Source organism: Suncus etruscus, chromosome 5 (genome assembly GCF_024139225.1).
Source record: "Suncus etruscus isolate mSunEtr1 chromosome 5, mSunEtr1.pri.cur, whole genome shotgun sequence".
In the NCBI taxonomy this organism is placed as follows: Eukaryota; Metazoa; Chordata; class Mammalia; order Eulipotyphla; family Soricidae; genus Suncus; species Suncus etruscus.
The window spans coordinates 28,377,300-28,405,123 of record NC_064852.1 but is presented as its reverse complement, the minus strand read 5'-3'; the positions used below and the strand labels follow the sequence as shown (position 1 = coordinate 28,405,123).

The following is a 27,824-nucleotide window of genomic DNA, read 5'->3' as shown; positions in this document are numbered from 1 at the left end:
AGTTCAGTCAGGAAGGGAGTGTCCACCACAGCAGCGAATATGATCGAGCTCATCCTAAAGATTTTGAAAGAATTGAAATCAGCAGTTAATCAATATGGACCAATCGCTCCTTTTACTTTGGAAATTCTTGAATCTTTAGAAGATTTCTGGATGACTCCGAGTGACTGGTTCCATACAGTTCACACTGTGCTGGATGGTGGCGATTATTTAATTTGGGAATCAGAATTTTATGACTTTTGCAAAGAAACTGCTCAGAAAAACCAAGAGCAAGGAGGTCAAAGTGCTTATTGGTCCTTAGAAATGTTGGTGGAAAAAAGATCTTATGATATTCCTCAGGAACAAAAATTATATCCTGCTGTACTTTTCCCACAGATACAATTAGCAGCCATAAAAGCCTGGAAAAGACTGCCTCACAAAGTTTCCTTTAGCTCCTCCCTTGCCTCTGTAAAACAAGACCGGAGGAACCCTATAGTGATTTTGTGCAAAGACTGCTCAATGCTGCAGAGTAACTGTTGGGATATGCTGAACTAGATAATCCTCTTATTTTGCAATTGGCTTTTGAGAATGCAAACCCAGCATGTCAGGCAGCTAATTAGACCTGACAGAAAAGGAAACACTTTCTCAGACTATATACAGCTATGTGCAGGTATTGAACCACTGCACAATATGAGCCTAGCATCAGGTGTTGTTTTAAAAGAAGCAGGAATTATCCAGAGGTAACAGGAAATGTTTTTCTCGCCAGCAAGAGGAACATTTTCTAAGAGACTGCCCTGACAGACCAGGACTAAGAGCGAGACTCTCAGGAATCTGCCCCAGATATAATCAAGGCAGGCATTGGGCTAGCAATTGTAAAAATAGAAATAATGCCCAGAGACAACTGCCCGCTCTCCCATCCGGAAACTTCAGGCGGGGCCCCACGCCAGGAGCGCAACTACGGGGCCAGGGGTTTCCAACCCATTTGCAGCTCTGCCCAACTATATGTAGGGCAATCACCCCCATCACAGAACTTTTCCGAACCACAGCCGGGAGCGTAGGACTGGACCTCTGCACCACCACCACCACAATATTAAAAGCAGATCAAGGTCCACATATTATCCCAGTTAATACTACTGGACCCCTGCCTCCTAATACTTTTGGGTTAATTATTGGGAAAGGCAGCATTATATTGAAAGGCTTGCATATGGGCCCGGAGAGATAGCACAGCGGCATTTGCCTTGCAAGCAGCCGATCCAAGACCAAAGGTGGTTGGTTCGAATCCTGGTGTCCCATATGGTCCCCCGTGCCTGCCAGGAGCTATTTCTGAGCAGATAGCCAGGAGTAGCCCCTGAGCACCGCCGGGTGTGGCCCAAAAACCAAAAAGAAAGAAAAGAAAGGCTTGCATATTTCACCATGTTTAATTGATAATGCTTTTACTGGGCAGTTGCAGGTTGTGGCAAAAACCTCCTCCTCGTTTCTTGTAGTTGAATCTGGACAAAGAATAGCCTAGCTGGTTTTGCTGTTCTTCCACAAGACTCAAAATCCAGCACTCACTGAAGCAACGGGGAACAAACTGTTTTGGTTCTTCAGATATTTTTTGGATGGAACAGGTATCTAGAGGAAAACCTATGCTCACTTTAAAAAATAAATGGAAAAGAATTTACAGGCCTTGTTGATACCGGAGCTGATGCAACTATAATTAGGCAGGAAGACTGGCCTCACTCATGGCCTCTAACTATTTCAAAGAACTCATTTACAAGGATAAGTCAGTCTACTAACCCCTTAATGAGTTCTACATATTTGCATTGGCAAAGTTTTGAAGGCCATTCAGGCAATGTGAAACCATATGTTATTCCTGGTCTACCTGCAAATGTATGGGGCAGAGATGTGTTAGGACAAATGGGTCTAGTTTTAGTAGATAGTAGGGGATTGTATATCATGATAAGACAATGTTATGTTCCAGGGCAAGGCCTGGGCAGGCACTCACAGGGACGTATTACTCCCATAGAGCCTCGCCCCAGACCCAACAGGGCAGGACTGGGAAATTTACAATAGCGGCTGCTGATATTCCTGTACCCCATGCAGAGAAAATAACCTGGCAATCAGATCAGCCTGTATGGATTGATCAGTGGCCTTTAACCATCAAAAAGCTGGAAGCCGCAGAAAAGTTAGTACAGGATCAGCTTTCTGGAGGCCATATTGAGCCCACTTCCTCCCCCTGGAACACTCCAATATTTGTTATTCAAAAATCAGGTAAATGGAGGAGGCTATTACAAGACTTGAAAGAAGTTAATAAAATTATGGTAAGTTTTGGAGCATTGCAACCTGGCCTGCCATCCCCGATTGCCATTCCCTCTAATTCCTATAAAATAATAATTGATCTTAAAGACTTTTATTTTCCTCTATTCCTTTACACCTGATAATAGAAAAAGGTTTGCTTTTAGTGTTCCTGTAGTCAATTTTAAGGCTCCCATGAAACGCCACCAGTGGAAAGTCCTTCCTAAGGGCATGACAAACAGTCATACTTTGTGTCAAAAATATGTAGCACAGGTAAATGAATTTTGCAAGAAATATTTTGGAAAGGAACCTGATTATCTTATTCAACCTAATAATAAAACAACATCTTAATTGGCTAATGCAAAATACAGATAACTGGCCTTTGACATGTGCCTCCTTTAAGGGAAATATTGATAATCATTATCCAGCAAATAAGTTTATACAGTTTTTTTTTAAAATGCATGTTTTTATTTTTCCCATTATAACACAATCCTCTCCTATTAATAATGAAAGTGTCATATTTATGGATGGGTCTTCTAATGGAAATGCTGCCTATGTAATTAATGATGTGTCCACCATAATATCCACTGATCATACTTCTGCACAGTTGGTAGAATTATGTAGTTTTAAAAGTGTTTAAGGGGCTGGTGAGGTGGCACTAAAGGTAAGGTGTCTGCCTTGCAAGCGTTAGCCAAACAAGGACCGAGGTTCGATCCCCGGCGTCCCATATGGTCCCCCCAAGCCAGGGGCAATTTCTGAGCGCTTAGCCAGGAGTAACCCCTGAGCATCAAACGGGTGTGGCCAAAAAACCAAAAAAAAAAAAAAAAAAAAACTTTATTTGGGCCCAGAGAGAAAGCACAGCGGCGTTTGCCTTGCAAGCAGCCGATCCAGGACCAAAGGTGGTTGGTTCAAATCTCAGTGTCCCATATGGTCCCCGTGCCTGCCAGGAGCTATTTCTGAGCAGACAGCCAGGAGTAATCCCTGAGCACCGCCGGGTGTGGCCCAAAAACCAAAAAAAAAAAAAAAAAAGTGTTTAAAAATATTATACTGAGCCTTTTCATGTATACAGAGATAGTGCATGTGTGGCATATTCTATACCAGGGGTGGCGAACAAGTTCGACACAAAGAGCCAAAATTTTAAACTGTGAGAGTCGGAGAGCCACACCGCGCAGTGACCTGCCAAAACAGACAAACACTCACACAAAAGCATATCATTTTAACAGTAATATATTAAACACATATATTGCATTTTGCCATTTTGAGTGAGGGTCAAAATCCTGCAGTGATGGTGAGGGTGTGCTGCGTCCTCCACACTAAGAACTGAGGGCGAGATGTGACCCAACATGTGACACACGGGTCACCTGCTTGCTGGCCCATGCAGTTGTGTCCGAGGGATGGGAGACAGAATGAAGCAGCAGCCTGGGGGTGGGAGGGACTCCGCGCTCTCCTCAGAGGTCCCTCCTCAGAAGCAGCAGAACAAAATCCAAATTTGGCAAAGAGCCACAGTATACAAAATCATGAGAAGAGGCAAAGAGCCACATTCATTTTGGCCGGGAGCTGCATGTGGCTCGAGAGCTGTGTTTTCGCCACCCCTGTTCTATACCTTTATTTGAGACAGTAACTATCTGTGTAATCAAAACACAGAAAAATTTTGGAGAGAATATCACCTCTCCCTTAAAGTTGATAAAATTTGGCTTAAGTTTAGCAGAAATAGTGCTAGCCTATGTGTGTCTTTGTAGTTGCAAGTTTGATTTCTCTGCTAGAGATGGCAGAGAGTGGTGGGGATAGAATTAAAAAGATTCAGCAACTCTGTTCAGGTGGAATTTATAGTGAGAATTATTGTCAGATTTTTGTTGTGTCTGATAAGAGGCCTCAAATAATTGTGAAGTTTGTGAAATGAATCATGCAGCATGAGTGTGCCTTTTCTAAAAGCATTTGTGTAATCGAGATTTATGCATTGGGTGGTGTAAAGTAATTAATAAGACATTGGAAATTAGGAAACTTTCTAAATTCAGGTCTGTAAGGGTTAAAAGATTCTCCAGAAAGAAAGAGCAACAGGGAGATAGGAGCACTAAAACTACCTTTGTTTATGCCTCTCAGGAATTTTAGAGCAAGTTAATAACTTTATCACTTGTAATAACAGATTATTAGTAAAAGAAAAAGTTTTTGGTGTTTTAAATTCAAACGGACATAAAAGTGTTAAAATTTGAGTCTTTTAGATTTCTATGAGAAAATTATTTTGATCTTAAAAGTATTTGAAAATAATAAAAAATATGGAAAATGTTGTGGTTAGCCTTTTTAAATGATATTGTTAATTTTATGAGTAATTAATATTATGAAAGTAACTAAATTTTATAAGCAGGTTGTCAACATGTATCAAATATAATTTTGGTCTTAAGATCTAAGTGTGAAAATGCAATAAATGTCTTTAAATATATTTTATAATGATCTAAACATTTTGTTAATTTAGTATATAAAATTTTAACATGGATTTCCTGGTAATTTACAAATTATTAACTTGAGATCTTCAAAGTAGGGACATTTGTTAGTTTTTTTAAAGTCAGTTTTTCATACCTTTAATAGTCATAGTTTATGTTCTTGTGTTTAATAATTGAAATTTTAACACTTTATTGCAGCTGTCTTACTGTTCTACTGTGAAAATATTTTAAAGGGAACCTGTTTATTTAAAGTAGATGATATCATATTTCAAGGTGAAGACTCTCTACAGTGCTCATTAACCATTTTACTTAAAAGTTTGAACTGCTTATTAACCATTTTACTTATTTTCTTATTTTATTTTATTTTTTGGTTTTTGGGTCACACCCGGCAGCGCTCAGGGGTTACTCCTGGCTCTATGCTCAGAAATCGCTCCTGGCAGGCTCAGGGGACCACATGGGATGCCGGGTTTGAACCAATGACCTTCTTCATGAAAGGCAAACACCCTACCTCCATGCTATCTTTCCGGCCCCACTTAATATTTTAAACTTCAAAATTCGGATTGTTTTGGAAATGTTTTGTGCTAAATCTAAACCTTGAAGCTTTTATTTTCAGCAAAGCTCCACTCCAGCTACATTAAGTACTTATAGAAGCTGGAAAAGTTTTCCTACAAAAATTTTTCTTACAAACATGCCAGCTATATATTTAAAAGCGCTTAACATAAGTTTTGGATCGATCCTATTGTCTGTTCATGTGTGTGTTGTGTTGAATGTAGTGGCCACTAGTGTGAAAAGTTTTGTTTAGTGCTGTTTTGTTTTGTGTGAAATGTCTGTTTATTTGGTATCTCTACATTTCATGATCAAATACAGTTTTCAAAGCCTGATTCATTTTTGAGATTTCAATTAATTTTTTCACAACTTGATCAATCTGGTCACTTAGCAGCTGACAGACTGTGGCATCCTGCAACTAAAAATCAGTACTCCTTGGAACTATGGAAAGATCCATTAATTTAGCAACGGGCAAGGCCCAGACCTAGCACTTATCTGGGGCCATGGATCTGTGTGCACTTCTGACATAGAAGAAGGAGCTATACGCTGGCTCCCGTGAAGACATAAATAAAAAAAAAAAAAACTAATCAAACTGTCTCCAGGGCCACAACAGACCCTGAGAGTTCCCCTTATATTTCTTCCACAGAACTTAAAGAGGCCACCTACTTCCAAAAGAGACTTCCAGAGAATGGGTCTGCAGGTAAATAATTCCAGATGACAGCACTGAGGAGTGAGCATCCCGAGAGCACAGAATGAAGGAATACCTTGGAAAGAGACTTTAAAGGACACTTTTGTCATGAAGATGAAAATATCAATTGTGTATTTGTCAATGATTCTGTCTATTGTAATGCTGTGAAAAAGTGAAAGACATGTGTTGCTTTAACATTTCTGATAGTAGCCAGGAAATTCAGGATGAAATTAATAAATTACACCACCTGGTCATAAATATTAAATAGGATGAGGGAATGTGGATTATGTTTGGTTGGTTAAATACCCTTTGCCTTCCTTCCTTGGCCCCCTCATTGGTTTACTATTTATTGGTAATCTCATATGGGCCATGAACTTTTAAAAAATTAGCTGATTTTGTTAAGCATCAAGTTAATGATTTGCAGACAAAACCTATTCAGGTGCATTATCATCATTTAGACTTGCAGGATAGAGGCTTCCCAGTTGAACCCTGTGAGACTGTGAACACCACTGCATAATTCATGATAAGGCTATACGCAGGAACAACCATGAAGACATCCTGGCATAGTGCTTTACCCCAGCATGGGCCCTTAAAACGGCATGTCAAGGAATACTGCACGGCCTGTGGGCTAAATTTAGCAAGGTCAAGTCAATCGGTAGTGCAGTATGGGAAAATCCAAAAAATAAGATTTCTCTTTTTCACATCTTGCTTTATAGAGTTAGTTGCCCATCTCCATCCTGAGATTTTCTAGTGGAGCCACACACTGGTTCCTTTGAAATTTCAGAACTGGAAAGCCTGACTAACTATGGAAAGGCACAATCAGGCCCAGAGTATTTGGGATTAGAACACTAAACATCATTCATGCAGGCTGAGCCTACACATTGGCATGAAGCACAGTGACATATAAGGAGACCCTGGAATACAACCCCTTTGTGCCCCTTAACTGGGTACCATCCATTGCCAGTGAGATTCCGTAGGTGATAAACCTCAGTGAAACTCCTTATAACTACAAACATAATCTTCGCATTGTTTGGCCTTTGCATGACAAAAGTGCTAGAGCTAATCCAAACAGGTTAAATGGGATGATCCAGTGCTTGCCATGTAAAGTGGACTGACCCTAAATGGACACCTGGACCTCTCCATTAAGCAACAAATTATTGGCTATCTCCTATGTTTGGATAACTTCCCCTAGTATTGCTATGGGAATATTGACTTCCTTCTGCTTTTGTTACACAGGCAACACCTGATGTGGGAAGTTGAAGCCTGGTAGTCTTTTAGTACACCTGAATAGTATATAGCCTGTCAAAGGAAAACTTTGATCCCTGAGAACATTATAAAATGCTCAGGCTCAGGATGTTTGACCAACTATATAGAACTATATAAAATAATTTAGAATGTAGAATAGCTATTAAACAATATAATCTCATAGTTATAGTTAGCATATTATACTTGCTTTATATTAAAATAACGGGGGAATTGTAGAGAGCCCCTTAAGAACAGGCAGAAAATACAGGGCTGAAATGCAGGGCCTTGTGACAGGCACAGAACAAAGCTATAAAAGCAGGCAGACTTGAGAATTGAATGTTAACCGTGTAAGACTTAAGGGCACCGAACAGAGAGAGATAATCAAAGCAGGTAGCCTCGAAAATTAAATGTAAACATTTAAGATTCCTTTATCTGTACATTCCACCTGCCAGAGATAGGTTCCATTATCAGTACATCCCCGACCTGGTGGAGACAGAACTCATTATCTGCACATTCCATCTCACCTGCCAATGGATTCTGTTATTTGTCCTGTTCAATATATCTACCTCTTACTGACATATTTATGAGTGGAACTGTATCCACAAAAAAGTATTTGAGGGGCCGGCGAGGTGGCGCTAGAGGCAAGGTACCTGCCTTGCAAGCGCTAGCCAAGGAAGGACCATGGTTCGATCCCCTGGCGTCTCATACGGTCCCCCCAAGCCAGGGGCAATTTCTGAGCGCTTAGCCAGGAGTAACCCCTGAGCATCAAATGGGTGTGGCCCAAAAACCAAAAAAATAAAAAATAAAAATTAAAAAAAGATAAAAAAGTATTTAAGTCGGGCCTTGAGTTTCAATAAACGAAATTGGATTCAGATTTGGCTGGAATCATTTTCCCACTTTTGTCTGTCTTTGTCTTTGTGTTTGCACGATCTCCCTCCAAAAAAGAATAACCACATCTTTTTTTTTTTTTTTTTTGAATAACCACATCTTAATAGGTGTACCTGCAGGAAGGGGCACCCACAACCACTGATGTCCCTGATTCCATTGACTGAACATTGCTCCCTGTAAAGCAGGATTACCTTATAAAAACCAACCACTCATACATAGAAAATCCACTGTCAGGAAAAGTAATATGTCAGAATCCATGAATCATATGTTAATTGATCATGAGACAGAACTGGATTCATTACATCACTATTGGAAGAGAGACACACAGCAATAGTATCATGACATACATCAAAGTGTACAAATTAATTTTATATATGAATCACTGTTCCAGACCATATAGCAGGAGATGAATTTTAACATATACAAAGGACACTGCCTTGGCATCAGAGAGATAGCACAGTGGTGAGGTATTGCCTTGTACATGGCCAGGGTCCAATCTCCGAACCTATATGGTCCCCACCAGTGATCCCTGAGTACAGCTAGGTGTAGTCCCAAACCAAACCAAAAAAAAAGGAAAACTCTTCTTGCTCATCACAGTAATTATCTGAATTTTTTTGGAATTTTGGAAAGAAAAACTATCCTGCTAGATAACATTGAAAAAGAAATGAGGAAACATACACACACACACACACACACACACACACACACACACACAACTGTCTCCACATGGGAAATGCATTAAGCCATAAAACCAGTTACCAGAATAATACTTCCAGAGTGATAGTACAAGCAGTAGGGCGTTTGCCTTGCAGCCAACCTGGGATGAAGCCGGGTTCAATCACCAGTATCCAATATGATCCCCTAAGCCTGCCAGGAGTGATTTCTGAGTGCAGAGCCAGGAGTAACCCCTGAGCACCACTGGATGAGTTCCAAAAAACAAACAAAAAAATGTCATAAAATCAGATGAGATTAGGTATGTTCAGGGCAGTATGGCCATAGGAAAGCCACAAAAATCACAAATCTCTACTATTCACATTCTTAAACAGTTTTCAACCAGACTTCCTGGTTTAGCTTGACAATATCACTACATACTATCCCCCCCAAATTGTTTCCCTACAGTCCCAACCCCCTACACACACACACACACACACACACACACACACACACACACACACACACACACACACTAAAACTCGCCCTAGCTTGGACAATATATAATATGGTAACCTGGGGCTGGAGAGTTAGCATGGAGGTAAGGCGTTTGCCTTTCATGCAGAAGGTCATCAGTTCAAATCCCGGCATCCCATATGGTCCCCCGTGCCTGCCAGGAGCAATTTCTGAGCATGGAGCCAGGAATAACCCCTGAGCACTGCCGGGTGTTACCCAAAAACCACACACACACACACAAAAATATGGTAACCTTTTCTAAATTACTATTTATTGTAGAACTTTAAGCTTTGACTTTGAAACTGGCAAATTAATAGTCATTTTCTCCCAAGCATATGGATAGTAAAATTGGACAAATTCCTTTACCTTCTGCTTTAGAGAAGAGTCATGAATTTGACAATGTAGTAGGTCTTCAAAAAGCACCTCTTCTTTTAAAAGTATGATATAATGGGAAGATTCTCTTGTCAGTAAGAATTTTAAAGGTCACCAACAGTTATGAGACAAGGTCATGCTGTTCTTAAAATTATTTTATTAGATAAAAATAGAGGTAGGATTATGAATCATAGCAATTTATTTTAAGTTAATAATACAAAATGGAAGATTTCCCATCAAATCCCCCTCCTTACCAAGGACAAAATATTTTGTAACGGCAACTCTGCCAAGTAGAAAAGTGGAAAGCAAGCATTCAATTAAAATCTTGAATCCCTAGCCACCCATACCTCTCCCCAAATGTGATGTCCATTCTGGGAAAAAGTCAGTGGTAAATGGTGGGCACAGACAAAAGTTCACTCAGGTTAGAGATGCAAGAGACAATTGAGCAATTTATCCACACTCTGAAAGCAGCCCCCAAGACAGGGGTATGCTGTGGATCCCAAACCCCTGACCTCCCACCCCTCATGGTTCCAGCATGTTGGGGGCATGTATGCACTTATTCCTGGCCTGCAGGGTGCCATTTTCCCAGTATGTCTCAGAGGTCAGTTCCATAGACAGCCTTATGACGTAAGTACTCTTCTAAGCATTGGAGAGCATTATCATCCACCTTGGGGTCAAATTTGTTAGCAAACAGGTGATGGTTCTGAAGCATCCAGTGCAGATCTCCGACCCCATAAATACAGATGGAACGTTGATGGATTCCAGAGCAAGGCTCATAAGGTGCCCCCATGCTGATGTTCCCTTCATGACCTTCCCACTTGACCAGCCGGGCAATGGCAGCCATGTCAGAGATGTGAAACTTAGAGTGGTAGGGGACAGAGCCAGGCATCCAGGGGGCTCGCTGAAGGGTAGCCCAGAGGTGTTCATCGGGGCTATATGTGTCTTTTACCCATTCAATTAGTCTTTGGGATTTGGGATTTTCTAAGACGTGTTGGACAAAAGCACGAGAAGCCACCATATAGGCATTCCCTGTGAACATAGGCAAATTTCCAGGTGGTGGGTCCTTCATCTTGTTGGTTTGGTGCAATCCATTTGTCACCTCAAAGTGATATTTCCAGCGGTTTTTTTTGTATTCACTAGGTAGTTCTGACTCCATGCTGTTTTTCCCATTCAACATCCTGAGGGCCAGGACCATCTCTGCATTAGTCTTTATAGGAAAATCTGTCCCACATGTATTCAGGAAGTACTTCCACGGCACTGGGCTCTGTAGCAAGTCTTCCATACAGTTCAAATCAGCCTGTACCCTGGACCAGGAGGCATAAACCACTGACACCAACTTAGAGGCCAAGAAGACATTGGGGAAGCAAGAAATAATTGCCTTGACTGCCTGTTTATAGGACTCTGGCGACTTCTCATCCACATGTACACAGTATATGTTCTGTGGGACATAAATAGCACGCAGCAGCCTTTCAAAGTTTTCAATCTTCTCATGAATTACCATAGAATATGCAATAGGGAAGTCTAACTCCTCTTTGCTCAGTGGGAACTCCATGAACCTCCTACTGGTCTTAAATTGCTTACAGTCTTTGGTCATATTGAGATAATCAGAGTCTGTAAGAGAGACCCGCTTGTTCTTCACTTCCAGTTTGTTCAGGAGAGACTCAACCACTGCTTCCTGGTCCCCTCGGATGATTCTAGAACAATTGATAGATCTCTGAGCTGGCAGTTTCAGAGAGTTGTATAAACTGTCCCTACAGTGCTGACTTCGAAAGGCTGTAGACTCTGGATCCAGGGAACTAAAGTCACATTTCAATCGTAGAGTAAGTTTTAGAGCAACAATGGTCAGCAGCAGATAGCAGCACAGAGCCCACAGATGATGCTTCTGGCAGAATCTCTTGTTCCACCAAATCATCTTCATGGAGTGAGAGACCATTAGAGTTTGAGGTCAGAACAGGAGGAGGAGATGGACTCCTTGGAAGGAACAAAATGCCTTCAATTACAAATGGCCCCGAACCTGCTTACAGAAACACCAGATTCAATTCCAAGGTGATGATAAAATGTTTCTTCTCTAAGTAAATATCCTTAGACAAAACTGACATTAGGTCTCCCTTACAACTGGCTTTCAGATGGAGGTCTATAACCTGACCTTACATACTAGCAGTCATGCTAAAGATGACAGCTGGCTCCACCTCCTCTGCAGGAGGCAGTTTACTGACGTAGAGAAGTGATTACTCTTAGAAAGTCCCACCCTTCCTTCCTCATTCTTTTCCTCACCCTTTACCACCATGTTTCTAATATAGATCTTATTGGGGGTCATAGAAATGTTAATTGACTTACAGAAAAAAAATATCCTTTATATCCAAATTACCTACATCAGTTTTAGGAATCCAAAAGTCCCTTTAAAATAAAAGGTACTTTTCTTACTTTTTTACTTGGAACTTTATTAGGATGTTTTCACTACATATAAATCATTAGTTACATATGCTATCTAGCCACGTTTTGCAAAAAAACAAGATTGTTAAGGGCTCGGGAAGGACAGTGGGAGAGTACATGAAAGTATGAAGGGCCGGGTTCAATCTGTGCACACATACTCCACCTCAAATAAATGATAAAAGGATTCTTACAGAAAGGGCATGTAATAAAAATGTACTGTAATATTTCATATAGAGCTTCTAGTCTCTATAAATGTAAGCTAAACACAGAAAAGCACAATATTATATACATATATATATATACACAAAAGAATATTCACTGGGCCAGAAATATTTCCTTATATCATCTCTTTTCATTTTCACAGATAAACGAGAAATGCCTTTCCTTTAGTAGATAGAAAAATAGGATCTGGGGCCAGAGAGATAGCATGGAGGTAAGGCATTTGCCTTTTATGCAGAAGGTCATTGGTTTGAATCCCAGCATCCCATATGGTCCCCCGAGCCTGCCAGGAGTGATTTCTCTTTTTTTTTCTTTTTTTCCTTTTGTGTGTGTGTGTGTGTGTGTGTGTGTGTGTGTGTGTGTGTGTGTGTGTGTGGTTTTTGGGTCACACCCGGCAGTGCTCAGGGATTATTTCTGGCTCCAGGCTCAGAAATTGCTCCTGGCAGGCACAGGGGACCATATGGGACGCTGGGATTCGAACCGATGACCTCCTGCACGCAAGGCAAGTGCCTTACCTCCATGCTATCTCTTCAGCCCGCCAGGAGTGATTTCTGAGTATGGAGTCAGGAGTAATACCTGAGCGCTACCGGGTGTGACCCAAAAACCAAAAAAAAAAGAAAAATAGGATCTAAAGATCACTAAAGATCATCTAAAGATGCTAAAGATCACATAGGTTGAAAGAAGAAAGCCTGGGGCTCCTCACTATTCCCCTTTATTCTATAAGCCAAGAAATGTGTCTTTCTGAATCACAGCTGTACAATACAAAGTACAGAGGACCACTAAAAACAAACAAACAAACAAACAAAAACACCCCACACATTCTAAAAGCACATTCTAAAGGGGGAAAAAAATTCCTAACAGGAGAGAAACAAAATGTGAACCATTCATCCCACAATGATCCTCTTTCTAACCATCTGCCTCCTTAGTGACAACCCTCATAAGAATTTAAAGGGGGGGGGGGAATCAAGAAAATTCTCACCTTTGTTTCTTTCCTGTTTAGGGTAAAAAGCTGCTGCTAAGGTGTGAGTCTGTTTTGAAGGGAAGACTGAGTGCGTTCCACAGAAGCAAATATGGACACCATATCCTCTGATCTTCTTTTAGTTGCTCCAAAATAGAATTTCTGAGGTGTACAAGGCATCCAGTTCAGGCTCAGAGCACCCAACTCAGACTTCTCTGAAATCACTTCAAAGCAGAGCAGCAGGTGAAGAGCATAGTTTTGATGTCTGTCCCCTGCAGTTGCTCGGGCAGTGTCAAAGACAAGTCATTCTGAAAGCTCAGTGAGACCGGAAAGACTACAGTCGTTGGAAAAGGCAAGAAATACAGCCCCTCTGTTGTTTGCTGCTCTTCTCATACAGAACCATTCACAAAGACAGGCATATCTGGTCTGCCCCGATGGACTGGCGGGTAGAGTATCTCTCTGGGTGTGGCCCAGAAGCTTTGAAGCACGCTGATAAGCCACTATTTAAAGAAAAAACATGCAAACAAAGGAAGGGGGGAGGAAATATTATCAGTGTACATCCAAGAACCAAAGCACTTTCCTCCTTCACCAGGAATCAGGAACTCACAGATATGCCTCCTATCTGTGTCATTTCTCCCTGGTTATTACAAATGCAAAATGATGCACTCTGAGGATTTATATATATAATTATGGGCCAATGGAGAGTACAGTGGCTTAAAAGATTGCCTTGTGGGGACAGAGAGATAACATAGAGGTAAGGCGTTTGCCTTGCATGCAAAAGGATGGTGGTTCAAATTCTGGCATCCCATATGGTCCCCGGAGCCTGCCAGGAGCGATTTCTGAGTGTAGAGCCAGGAGTAACCCCTGAGTGCTGCCGGGTGTGACCCAAAAACAAAAACAAAAAAGATTGACATTGTTTTGATCCCCAGCACCCCATATGATCCCCAAGTAACACCAGGGCAATCCCTGAGTATTGAGCCTGAAGTAAGTCCTGAGTACTGCCAGATGTGGCTCACAAACAAAAAAGAGCATGTCTGTGTGTATACATATGTATATACATATAAATCATATTTAATCTATAATTTATATATATATTTTGGTCTTTGGGCCACAGCCGGTGACGTTCAGGGGTTACTCCTGGCTATGAGCTCAGAAATTGCTCCTGACTTGGGGGACCATATGGGACACCGGGGGATCTAATCGCTGTCCGTCCTAGGCTAGCGCCGGCAAGGCAAACACCTTACCTCTTGCGCCACCGCTCTGGCCCCTAATTAATATATTTTTAAAGATTAACATAAAAAAGTTTTAACACTGGGCTGGAGAGATAGCACAGTGGCATTTGCCTTGCAAGCAGCCGATCCAGGACCTAAGGTGATTGGTTCGAATCCTGGAGTCCCATTTGGTCCCTCGTGCCTGCCAGGAGCCATTTCTGAACAGATAGCCAGGAGTAACTGCTGAGCACTGCCGGGTGTGGCCCAAAAACAAACAAACAAAAAAAAAAAAAAAGTTTTAACACATAGCTGGGTTTGTTCTGCAAATGACAACTACTGGGGAGACTCAGGTGGCTGCTTGTCCCTGACTGTCATCATCTACATTTCTGTAGGTTTTGGAAGCTGAACACACCCTCACAAGTCAGTGGCTGGAGCTCTAAGGGCAGCAGGACCCTGAAAATCCAGGGGTGTCCTTGGCAGTTCAAAGAAAACAGGCAGATCTCCAAAGCAGCAAGTCCTGTTAGTCTCCTCCCTTTCTTTCCATCCACATCTCCCCAGGGGACAGCATTCCTCACCAGATGGTGGAGATACAAAGGCCTTAGGTGGGGTTAGGTGAGTAACTGGAAACAGGGCGGAAGAAGGATGCAATGTTACTGGGCTAAAGAGCCATTGTGGGAAGTCCTGAGTTGGTACTATCAAGAAGAGATTCAAGAATCACAAAATTCAGGATTGGGGAACAGGAGTGTAAACAGTTGATTTTCTAACTTCTGAGATGGGAGCAGTTTGTTTTGTTGCTCCTGGGTTCAAAAGAAAAACCCATCCCCACCCTCCTACCATTACTGCAAACTGGCAGCCACACCTCTTTAGAGGCCTCTGAATCTGTTTTCCGTGACTGTGTTCAGGAGTCCAAGCAGCCACCTATGTGAAGCCTTGTGTAGTCAACTTGCGTTGACATGGCAATGCTCCAGGACAGGAAGTCGACGGAAAGTCAACAGGAAGTCCCACCTCCAGCCCCTACAGCACTCTATGGAGGTCACTAGAGGGAGGACCTGGTAGTAGCAGGTGGCTGTCGGCTAAGTGGGTGCCCCATGAATACCATAAGCTGAGCCTCTGTAGGGCTTCATTCCAAGATATGACATCTTGATGGTGCTGAGCTGGGGAAAAGGAGGTGTGGGTTTCTACACCAGTTGTTCAGAATCGCCATACAGTGCAGAAAATTTAAGTCACTACTTCCTGACACTTCCTCTGCCTGTAGCTAAATGTAGGTGAAGACAGGTCAAGGAGCTTGGGGGGGGTCCACTTTGGTTGAACACATCCCACCAGCTCCATCTTCTGCCAGTCCTGGTCTAGCACATCTGAGTGACATTGCTGAGATCTGTTATTGCTGAGCTTTGTTTGTAAATGAAAAGTTAATATGGGGCCCGGAGAGATAGCACAGCGGCGTTTGCCTTGCAAGCAGCCGATCCAGGACCAAAGGTTGTTGGTTCGAATCCCGGTGTCCCATATGGTCCCCCGTGCCTGCCAGGAGCTATTTCTGAGCAGACAGCCAGGAGTAACCCCTGAGCATCGCCGGGTGTGGCCCAAAAACCAAAAAAAAAAAAAAAAGTGAAAAGTTAATATGACTCCAGTGTCTGAATCCAGAAAAAACTCCAAATTCTTACAATCTGATTTTTGTTTGATGGTTCCCTCAAAATCCTGCCTTTACCATAAAATATTAAGGCATATCAGAGTCCCACAATCAAGGAAGGGAAAGCATTTTAATATTTCATTTCTAAGCTGATCAGGACAGGCATTTACTACAGTTAATAAAGGCTGTGAGTATATTTTGCTGAGAAAATGTAGGTATTAGTAACACATTGTGGACAATAATTACAGGCATACATGAATCATGGGCAGTAATTACAGTCCGACCTGGATTTTGGTAAATCTGTGTACTGGCTCTGTCACTTTCTAGCTGTGGGATATTAGCAGACGTTGCAATTTCCTTGTGCTTCAATGAGTGATCTAAATGGAACTAACACCAAAACCTACTTAACAGGGTTGTGGCTTAAATAGAAGACGTATAGGAGAGATTTAAAACTGCACATTCGGGCCCGGAGAGATAGCACAGCGGCGTTTGCCTTGCAAGCAGCCGATCCAGGACCAAAGGAGGTTGGTTCGAATCCCAGTGTCCCATATGGTCCCCTGTGCCTGCCAGGAGCTATTTCTGAGCAGACAGCCAGGAGTAAGCCCTGAGCAATGCCAGGTGTGGCCCAAAACAAACAAACAAACAAAACTGTACATTCAGCTTCTGGGTTAAGGTACAGAAAACTCCAGGCCAGCCTGCAAAGATTAATTACTAATCAGGTAGCTCCAGAATGATACATTCCTGCATGTGAGACTAAACCAAAATACCAGTGTCAAAAAAAAAAAAAAATACCAGTGTCTGTGACATCCCTAAGTGAGGGCATAGTCTCTATTCTTGGTAGGAGACCCTGGTTGTGAGGATTGCTGATAGTTCTGCAGACAGGACCAAGTCATAGATGACTCCCTAGGAGTTTTGGAAAGAAAATAGACAAGAACTCAGAAAAAAAAAAAATCAAGAACCAAACAACCTACAGAGATTATGTGGCCACTTGGGAACAGTTGTCACTCCTTACCTGGATACAGACCTGGAAAGGATGATGGGTCACAAGCAAGAGAAAGGAAGGACCCCAGAAACACCAGGCAAAAATCCAAATCCTACCTTTCATTGATATTTCCTTTGGTTTTTGTTGTTGTTGCTGTAGTTGTTTGGTTTTTAGCTACCCCCCACCCCCCTGGTGGTGCTCAGGGGTTCCTCCTGGCTCTGTGCTCAGAAATCACTCCTGGCAGGCTCAGGAGATCATATTGGATGCTAGGGATCCAACCCAGGTCTGTTCTGAATTAGCCACATGCAAGGCAAACACCCTACCACTGTAAAAGTGGTACCACCGCTCCAAAGTTTCCTTTATTTTTATTAAAAAATTAAAGTGTCAGAACAAGATTACCCTGAAGAAAAATGAATGTTGAACTGGTTTTATCAAAAAAAGTAGAGCAAAGGTTGAAGAAGAGTATAGGGTTGAGGCACTTACCTTGCTCTCAGCCAACCTGATACCTTTCTCTGTCACCACATATTGTATCTGAGCACAAGCAGTAATGTTTCCCAAGCACAGACCCAGAAGTAAGCCCTGGGCACAGCTGGGTGTGGCAAAAAAAAAAAAAAAAAAAGGAGGGAGGCAGGACTCTTTTGTATCTCTAAGTATCAACTTGATTTTAAGGATCTAGAGGTCAACAGGGTCCCTACAGATCTTGGAACATTTAAGAGCAGATTATTTAAAATTGGGGGAAGTGAAGGTTTTGGATCCTGAAAAGTAACTCCTATTTGTATCTCAGTTATTTGCTCTTTTCCTAATCGGGAAAACAATCATTGCTCCCTTTTTTGTTTATTTTTATAATAAAAAAAAATCACCTATGCATGTTTATCAGTGAACTTGTCCTTTATCTGAAAAACTCCATGTAACTGAGCTAACTAGATTTTATATGCACCCTCAAGGGAATTCTTGCCCCTCCTCTCTTCTTGAGGCCCCAGGTCCTATTAACACAGAAGAAATATTGCAGGTCCACCCTATTTATAAGTAGATGTGAAATTTACAGTCATACCAATTCTTTGTGTTATTGATATTTTTCCTTAGCTAATTTGTGTGATGTCACTTCAATAATTCTTCTAACCTGAGAAGAATTCAAGAAAGGTATAAAGAATTCCCCCCAGACACACACACACACCTTGCAGTGTAAAGGAGTCAGGATTATATAGTATTTAAAAGAACTATGGCAACATTCCATTCAAGGGCTGCAAGGATAGTACAAGAGTCCAGGTGCTTGCTTTGCATGCAACTCACCCTAGTTTTATTACCTGGCATCACCAGAAGTGACCCCTGAGCATAGAGCCAGAAGTAGCCCCTGAGCATCACAATACCCCAAAAGAAACCCTTCTATTTTGTACATTTTCTTGTCGAGTCTTTCTACTTGCAAGATGCTGCTATAGGTTTCTAGATGGGGACCCTGGTAATGAATAATGAGTTTGGAAAATAATAAAACTAAGAAGAAATTGCCTAATCCTGAAGTAGTCCAAAGGCATGAAGAGAAAATCTTTTCATGAAGTAAATACTAAACCCTCAGGATATGGAACACTCACAGAATTGTGGATACTCGGGGCTGGAGAGATAGCACGGAGGTAAGGCATTTGCCTTTCATGCAGAAGGTCACTGGTTCAAATCCCTGCATCCCATGTGGTCCCTTGAGCCTGCCAGGAGCGATTTCTGAGCATAGAGCCAGGAGTAATCCCTGAGCGCTGCCGGTGTGACCCAAAAACCAAAAAAAAAAAAAAAAAAAGAATTGTGGATACTCTTAGAAAAGGTAAAGCTACAAAAGAATCTAAAGGTGTGATAAGAATGCTGAATATCATTTGGGGCCGGGAAGGTGGCGCTAGAGGTAAGGTGTCTGCCTTACAAGTGCTAGCGTAGGACGGACTGCGGTTCGATCCCCCGGCGTCCCATACGGTCTCCCCAAGCCAGGGGCGATTTCTGAACTCATAGCCAGGAGTAACCCCTGAGCGTCAAACGGTTGTGGCCCAAAAACCAAAAAAAAAAAAAAAAAAAAAAAAAAAAAAGAATGCTGAATATCAGAGCCGGGGAGGTGGCGCTAGAGGTAAGGTGTCTGCCTTGCAAGAACTAGCCAAGGAAGGACCGCAACTGGGGTTCGATTCCCCCCCAGCGTCCCATATGGTCCCCCCAAGCCAGGGGCAATTTCTGAGGCTTAGCTAGGAGTAACCCCTGAGAATCAAACAGGTGTGGCCCGAAAAATAACAAAAACAAACAAACAAAAAAAGAATGTAGAATATCAAGTCAAACACTTGTCCTGATGACAATACCCAGGTTAACATTTTTGTTTGGGGGCAACACCTAGCAATGATCAAGGATTACTCTTGGCTCTGCACTCAAGAATTACTTCTAGTGGGGCTTCAGGGGACCATATGGAATAATGGGGATTGAGCCAAGGTAAGCCACATGCAAATCAAGCACCTTACCCCTGGACTATCTTTTCAACCCCCCCATATTAGCTTTTATGTATTTAGAGAACTCCAGGCCTAAACAGTTTAGGAATTGTATCCCAATATTCTATACCTTTACCCACTCTGGAGAAGTTTGCATTCTCTCTTGATCATATACCTCTCTTGTTCTCTCCCCTCCCTTTTCTCTAAATAAATTTCTTTCAACAAAACTATTTTACTTCACTATTTTATCTCTTCTAGAAAGTCTTCTCTGTGAAGGAAGTGACCTTATGTGCCTTAAAACCACTTGTTCTACTCAGTGTAAGAGCTGGTTGCCACTACCTAAGAATCCAGAGGTCAATAGACTGACTCATCAGATTGAAGAAAGGAATTGCTCTTGGCAAGATAAGTCAGTCCTCATATCTGTACAGGTGGTTCAAGAATGTCACTACTGGGGCCAGAGAGATAGCATGGAGGTAGGGTGTTTGTCTTGCATGCAGAAGGACAGTGATTCGAATCCCGGCATACCATATAATCCCCCGAGCCTTCCAGGAGTGATTTCTGAGTGTAAAGCCAGGAGTAACCCTTGATCACTGCTGGGTGTGACTCAAAAACAAAAAGAAAAAAAAAAAAGAATGTCACTAGTGAAGTTCTGCAGCTGAGATTTAACAGCTGAATGTCTCTGCTTCAAGTAACAGAGAGAATGAAAGTCTAGGGTTGAATGGATTATAAAGAAAACCCAAGGGGCCTGGAGCGATAGCATGGGCCTGAGTGATAGCAGTAGGGTGTTTGCCTTGCAACTGGCTGGCCTAGGACGGACCTGGGTTCCATCCCGGTAATCCCATATGGTCCCCCGAGCCAGGAGCGATTTCTGAGCATATAGCCAGGAGTAATCCCTGAGTGTCACCGGTGTGGCCCAAAAACCAAACAAACAAACAAAAACAAGAAAACTCAAGTTCCCTTTGTCTTTGAGAAGCTCTGGCTCCTCTCCTTGCTCTCGTTTTCACCTTAAATAGAGCTAAACAGAGGGTGTACACAGATTAACAAATGCCACTAAGGTGACAGTTTTGTAGGTAAGAACAGCAAACAGGTAATGACAACAAGAGAAAAGTACTAAGAGCACCCAGCCTCAGGGACCAGGAAAATCTACGACTTTGAGAGAAGCCAGCTCTCTGGCTGTTACCATTGGTTGAACAGATCAGGAAAGCAAGTAACAGATAAACAGGGAAGAGTTGAGTTAAAGGTTCAAGCCTGTGTTACATTATCATCAAGATCACAATACCAGTTCTTACCCCAGAACTCAGGTTCTCTGGTTTCTTTTTCTCAATTATTGAAAATATTTGTATCCAATTTTCCCTCTGGAATTTGGGGGGGTGGGTATTTTGCTTGGGGGTCACATTGGTTGTGCTTTAGGGATTACTCCTGGCTCTGCACTTAGGAATTACTTCTAACGGTCTTTGCGTGGGGTGGGGAGACCATATGGGATGCTGGGAATCAAATCAGTGTCATATGCATACATTGTCAGTGCCCCATCACTAGTGTCTCCCTCTGGTTTACGACTTTGGCTATTCCCTCAATCAAGAGAAAACACAACCTCTAGATCCCAGTTTAGTATCTGACTGTTTCCTCTGCACATCCTGCAACCTGTGTTGGTCTCGCTTCTTGCCCATATAAAATCATAAGTCATTTATTCACCACATTCCCCACTCAGGCCATGTGGCCCCTATATGTGAAGCTCTAGGTATGATTTCTAGCACATTATTATTTATTAAAGACTGCAAATAAAGACTACTCACACATTTATTTCTTTTTTCTTTGTTTGTTTGTTTGTTTTTTGTTTTTTTGGGCCACACCCTGTGACGCTCAGGGGTTACTCCTGGCTATGTGCTCAGAAGTTGCTCCTGGCTTCTTGGGGGACCATATGGGACGCCGGGGGATCGAACAGCGGTCCATCCTAGGCTAGCGCAGGCAAGGCAGGCACCTTACCTCCAGCGCCACCGCCCGGCCCCTCACACATTTATTTCACTGGAAATTTCTTCCATTCAGAATGCTTTCTGAACCATACTTTTTTCCCCCCCTAAACCACACCTGTAGACAGCAACCAACTACAGTGAGTTTAAACACAAAGCTCTCTAAACAGTTTAGCCATTTCCTCATTGATTCCAGGCATGATGAATGTTTAAGAAATAGGTTGACTGGATGAACCCTCCCAGCTCAAAATCCAATACTCTTATGACTGAGTCATAGTGTCCTTCTGAAACTTTCTGGAGGAATGCAATCAATATATATTATATTGTTCCAATAAACATTTGTATTGGCACTTGGACACTTCCTTTTCATTTATCATCTGTATACATATTTAATCATTCTATGAATCCATGTTTGCCATTGGAATTAAAGTAATTTTTTTGGGGGGAGGGGGGTTTGGGGCCACACCCGTTTGATGCTCAGGGGTTACTCCTGGCTAAGCGCTCAGAAATCGCCCCTGGCTTGTGGGGACCATATGGGATGCTGGAGGATCGAATTGCTGTCCTTCCTTGGCTAGCGCTTGCAAGGCAGACACCTTACCTCTAGCGCCACCTCGCCGGCCCCTGGAATTAAAGTAATTTTCAATAAATTTTCAATCACAAAAATTGCTGCCTTAAAATAATACATATATTCTATATTCACACAGCTAGTATTATACAACTATCTTATTCTATACTAAAATTATTGAAAGTGTAACTTATAGTTCAACTACTATATAACTTAGGGTTATAAATTGGCACTACCTGAAATAATTTACTCACTACAAAAAATATATTTCCCCTTTGATGTCATTTTTTTCTTTTTTTTTTAAAGCCAGTCAAATTGAGCAGTGGGGAAGTTATATACTAATTTTTGTGATACTAATGTTAATAAGTTCTGATAAATCACTGCCATCGGACTAGCCGTCATTTTTTTTCAATAGTTCATAAAACCTTTATTTAAGCACCATAATTACAAGCATGATTGTAGTTGAGTTTCAATCATAAACAGAATATCCACCTTCACCAGTGCAACATTCCTACAACCAATGCCCCTCGTCCCTCCTTCCCAACCCCAGCCTATATTAAAGACAGGCATTCTACTTCTCTTACTCATTAAGATTGTCATGATAGTTGTTAGTGTAGTCATTTCTCTAACTGCACTCACCATTCTTTGTGGTGAGCTTTCATATTGTGAGCCAGTCCTTCTGGCCCTCATCTCTATTGTCTCTGAGCATTATTACAATAATGTCCTTAATTTTTCTTAAAACCCATAGATGAGTGAGACTATTCTGTGTCTATCTCTCCCCCTCTGACTTATTTCACTCAGCATAATAGATTCCATGTACATTTACGTATAGGAGAATTTCATGACTTCATCTCTCCTGACGGCTGCATAATATTCCATTGTGTATATGTACCATAGTTTCTTTAGCCATTTATCTGTTGAAGAGCATCTTGGTTGTCTCCAGAGTCTGGCTATTGTAAATAGCATTGCAATAAATATAGATATGAGGAAGGGATTTTTGAATTGTATTTTTGTGTATATTTTGTGATATATCCCTAGGAATTGTATAGCTGGATCATATGGGAGCTCCATTTCCAGTTTTTTGAGAAATCTCCATATTGTTTTCCATAAAGGCTGGACTAGATGGCATTTCTTTTTTTTTTTTTTTTTTTTTTTTTTTGGTTTTTGGGCCACACCCTGTGACGCTCAGGGGTTACTCCTGGCTATGCGCTCAGAAGTTGCTCCTGGCTTCTTGGGGGACCATATGGGACGCCAGGGGATCGAACCGCAGTCCGTCCTAGGCTAGCGCAGGCAAGGCAGGCACCTTACCTCCAGCGCCACCGCCCGGCCCTAGATGGCATTTCTACCAGCAGTGAATAAGAAGAGTTCTTGTCTCTCTACATCCATGACCCTGTTAGCACTGATTGTTCTTGTTCTTTGTAATGTGTACCAGTCTGTGATGTGAGATGGTACCTCATTGTTGTTCTGATTTGCATCTCCCTGATGATTAGTGATGTGGAGCATTTTTCATGTGTCTTTTGATCGATTGTATTTCTTCTTTGAGGAAGTGTCTGTTCATTTCTTTTCCCAATATTTTTGATGAGGTTAGATGCTTTTTTTGCTGTTGTTGTTAACTTCTGTCAGTACCTTGTATATTTTGGAGATTAGTCCCTTATCTGATGGGTATTGGGTAAATAGTTTCTCCCCTTCTGTGATGGTTTTTGTATCCTAGGCACTATTTGTTTTGAGATGCAGAAGCTTCTCAGCTTAATATATTCCTATCTGTTTATCTCTGCAACCACTTGTTTGGAGAGTGCTGTTTCCTCCTTGAAATGACTTTAGTCTCAATGTCATGGAGTGCTTTACCTTTGTGTTGTTCTATATACCTTATGGTTTCAGGCCTGATATAAAGGTCCATTTGGATTTGACCATTGTACATGGTGTTAGTTACGGTCTGAGTTCTTTATTTTGCAAGTGGCTAACCAGATGTGTCAACACCACTTGTTGTAGAGGCTTTCCTTACTCCATTTTGGATTTCTTGCCCCTTTATCAAAGATTAATTGATTGTATGTCTGGGGAACATTTTCTGAATACTCAAGTCTATTCCACTGATCTGATAATCTGTTTCTATTCCAATACCATGCTGTTTTAATAAAAATTGTTTGGTAATACAATTTAAAATTGGGGAAAGTAATGTCTCCCATATGGTAGTATCTTATTTTTTTTTTTTTTTTTTTTTTTTTTTTTGGTTTTTGGTTTTTGGTCCACACCCGGCAGTGCTCAGGGGTTACTCCTGGCTATCTGCTCAGAAATAGCTCCTGGCAGGCACGGGGGACCATATGGGACACCGGGATTCAAACCAACCACCTTTAGTCCTGGATCGGCTGCTTGCAAGGCAAATGCCGCTGTGCTATCTCTCCAGGCCCATATCTTGTGTTTTTGACTTTTACACAATCAGTAAATAAAAAATGATATCCCATTTTAATTTAATAATTAATAATTTAATAATTTTATTAATATTTGGACACTTACATTTGTTTTTAAAATTTTTTTCCTGTTGATTTTTCTACCTGTTTTCTGTTAGATAATTAGTTTTTCATCTGAATTTGTCAGAACTCTTTGGACAGATTAGTTGTTTGCCCTTCAATTAGTTTTATGGCTACTTCATCTTGGTATATTATATGATTCTGGCTACATATTATTGGCTTCTTGCCATGATGCCATACTTAACATATAACATTTTATCATTTCTTTTTTTTTTATTTTATAATTTCTTTTTTTTTTTTTTTTTTTTTTTTTTTTTTTTTTTTTTTTTTTTTTTTTTTGGTTTTTGGGCCACACCCGTTTGACGCTCAGGGGTTACTCCTGGCTATGCGCTCAGAAATCGCCCCTGGCTTGGGGGGACCATATGGGACGCCGGGGGATCGAACCGCGGTCCTTCCTTGGCTAGCGCTTGCAAGGCAGTCACCTTACCTCCAGCGCCACCTACCCGGCCCCTTATTTTATAATTTCTGTATACAGTCAAATCTATTCTAAATTCTCCTTATTTTTAAAATTTTTTAAATTAAATCACCATGAGATATAGACTTAAAAAATACAGGGGCCAGAGTGAGAGAGTAGTGGTAGGGCATTTATTTGCCTTGCATGAGACTGACCCAGGTTGAATCCCCAGAGTCCCCCAAGCCAGGAGCGATTTCTGGGTGCATAGCCAGGAGTAATCCCTGAGCTTCACCAGGTGTGGCCCCAAAACAAAATAAAACAAAACAACAACAAAAAAAAGTACATTAGGTATGAAACTTGCCTTGCACACAACCTATCAGGGTTCAATTCCCACCACCCCATATAATTTCCCATGAAACTGCCAGGAGTAACTTTTGCATGCAGAGCCAGTAGTAATCCTAGAAACCACAGAGTGTCATCCCCCAACCCAAGTATCTCACCCCAGAGCATTTCACTCCCTATCTGGTGAAATTGAACTACTGGTTCTTGTTTCAAAGTACTGAGATCTTGTGATCTTACTACCATGAGGATCCGTTGAAACCTACTATAGAGGAATGGAATATGGTCCATTGAAAGAGGAAAAATAAAAAGGGTCCTTTCTGCTCAAGCCTTTTTGTTTGTTTGTTTGTTTGTTTTTGTTTTTGGGTCACACCCGGCAGGGCTCAGGGGCTACTCCTGGCTCTATGCTCAAAAATCGCCTCCCACAGGCTAGGGGAACCATATGGGATGCTGGGATTTGAACCACCGTCCTTCTGCATGCAAGGCAAATGCCCTACCTCCATGCTATCTCTCTGGCCACAAGCCCATTTTTTTTAATGCCTCTCATGTTGCCTTCCCAACCTGCACAAGTGTCGTGCACAATCTGGTCCAGCCATATCCCTGACCATGAGTCAGGATCATTCTTACTGAAGGGAAAAAAGGGAGGCCTCACTATATCTAAATATTTGTCTTTTCAATTTTAAACTTCTTTTTGTTTTTTGTTTTGTTTGTTTTGGGACCACATCCAGTGGTGCTCAGGGGTTACTCCTAGCTCTCTGCTCAGAAATCATTCCTGGCAGGCACATGGAAATTTATCACCTTTATTAGTACACCCTAGTCTTAATTATGCCTTGGCAGAGGATACATAATGTTGTGCTATTTAAATAAGCTACTTCTATGGGGCCAGGGAGATAGCACAGTAGTAGGGCATTTGCCTATCACAGGGCTGACCCAGGATGGACCTCAGTTTGATCCCTGGTGTCCCATATGGTCCCCCAAGCCAGGCACAATTTCTGAGAGTATAGCCATTTTCTGAGAAATAACCCCTGAGCATCATTGGGTGTGGTCACAAAACAAATAAAAATAAATAAATAAATAAGCTACTTTTGAGACCAGAGCAATAATACTTTGGGTAGGATACTTACCTTGCATGTGGCCAACCCAGGTTCTATCCCTGGTAGCCCACATGTTTCCCCAAGCCCTGCCAGGAACAAACCCTGGGCACTGTTGGTGTGGTGCAAAAATTTAATTAATTTTAGCTATTCCTGAGGTCAGACGCCACAGACTAACCGTTCTGATACTGTATGCTCAAGCAAAGAGAACTTTCTAAGAAACTAACTTGTTGAGGGCCCGGAGAGATAGCACAGCGGCGTTTGCCTTGCAAGCAGCCGATCCAGGACCCAAGGTGGTTGGTTCAAATCCCAGTGTCCCATATGGTCCCCCGTGCCGGCCAGGAGCTATTTCTGAGCAGACAGCCAGGAGTAACCCCTGAGCACTGCCGGGTGTGACCCAAAAACCAAAAAAAAAAAAGAAACTAACTTGTTGATTTTGTAGTTGAACCAAAGAAAAAGAGAGGTTCGTGAAAGACGAGGAACATGGCTGAGAGTGAGAGAAAAGCAAAAACAGTCTGTGAAAAGTAAACTTAATTAAAGGAGTTATTGCAAAAGTCCACCCCACTATCAAGTGAGATTGAGAATAAGGATACAATAGTAGGGCATTTCTGGGCTACATTTACCAAGCAGGTAGGACACTAATGCCAAAGGGAAGCTGGTCAGGAGTGTACTAGGATGTGTGGATGGAGGCCAACTAAGCTTAAGTTAATTGGCAATGCTTCTCATACCTATCAAAGGAATGTTTTCCTACCTGGGCTTGGCAACGGAAATAAAGAAAAGGGACAGGGTAATGTTTAATTTATGCCCAGAGGGGCTGGTGTGGTGGCACTAGAGGTAAGGTGCCTACCTTGCCTGCGCTAGCCTAGGATGGACCATGGTTCGATTCGCCCCCCCCCCCCCCGTGTCCCATATGGTCCCCCAAGCCAGGAGCGATTTCTGAGCACACAGCCAGGAGTAACCCCTGAGCGTCACCGGATGTGGCCCCAAAACAAAAAACGAACAAAAAACTTATGCCCAGAGTTAATTTTTAGAAACTGTCAGGTTACATTCAACCTGATTTCTCATCTCTTCAAAATATATATTTTTCTATGATGATAGAGGGAAGTGGTCAATCTGTTAAAAAAAAAAAAAGGAAAAGTGATATACACTCTGAAAAAAGGAACAGTGATATACATGATACCCATCAATAACAATATTGTAAATCAGAGTACCTAAAAGATGTGAAGGGAAGGCAAAGAAAGGAAAAAGTGCCAGCCATAGAGGCAAGCTTGAGGGTAAGAAGGAAGCCCAGGATATTAGTAGAAGGAAGTGGACTCTGGGGTGAATGGATTAGTGTTGGAACATTGTATACCTGAAACTAAATCCTGAGTAATTTTGTAATTCATGATGATTTGGTAAAAAATATTTTACTCCTTGGGATTGGGAGAGAAACCAGAGTTACGGTGCTTGTCTTGCATGTAGCCAACCTGATT

The 27,824-nt window shown here is 41.8% G+C and overlaps 1 protein-coding gene across 1 annotated transcript; it reads right to left on the bottom strand.

Annotated features, from left to right (window-relative positions):
* Positions 1 to 10,192: 10,192 nt before the first annotated feature.
* GCNT3 (glucosaminyl (N-acetyl) transferase 3, mucin type) lies at positions 10,193 to 11,515 on the bottom strand. The gene has a single exon (XM_049773670.1). The coding sequence runs from the start codon at positions 11,513 to 11,515 to the stop codon at positions 10,193 to 10,195; it is 1,323 nt and encodes a 440-aa protein (XP_049629627.1).
* Positions 11,516 to 27,824: the final 16,309 nt, after the last annotated feature.

What these genes read in the sequence shown, in the direction of transcription:
- GCNT3 (XM_049773670.1), bottom strand. Translation starts at nt 11,515, where the DNA reads ATGAAGATGATTTGGTGGAACAAGAGATTCTGCCAGAAGCATCATCTG.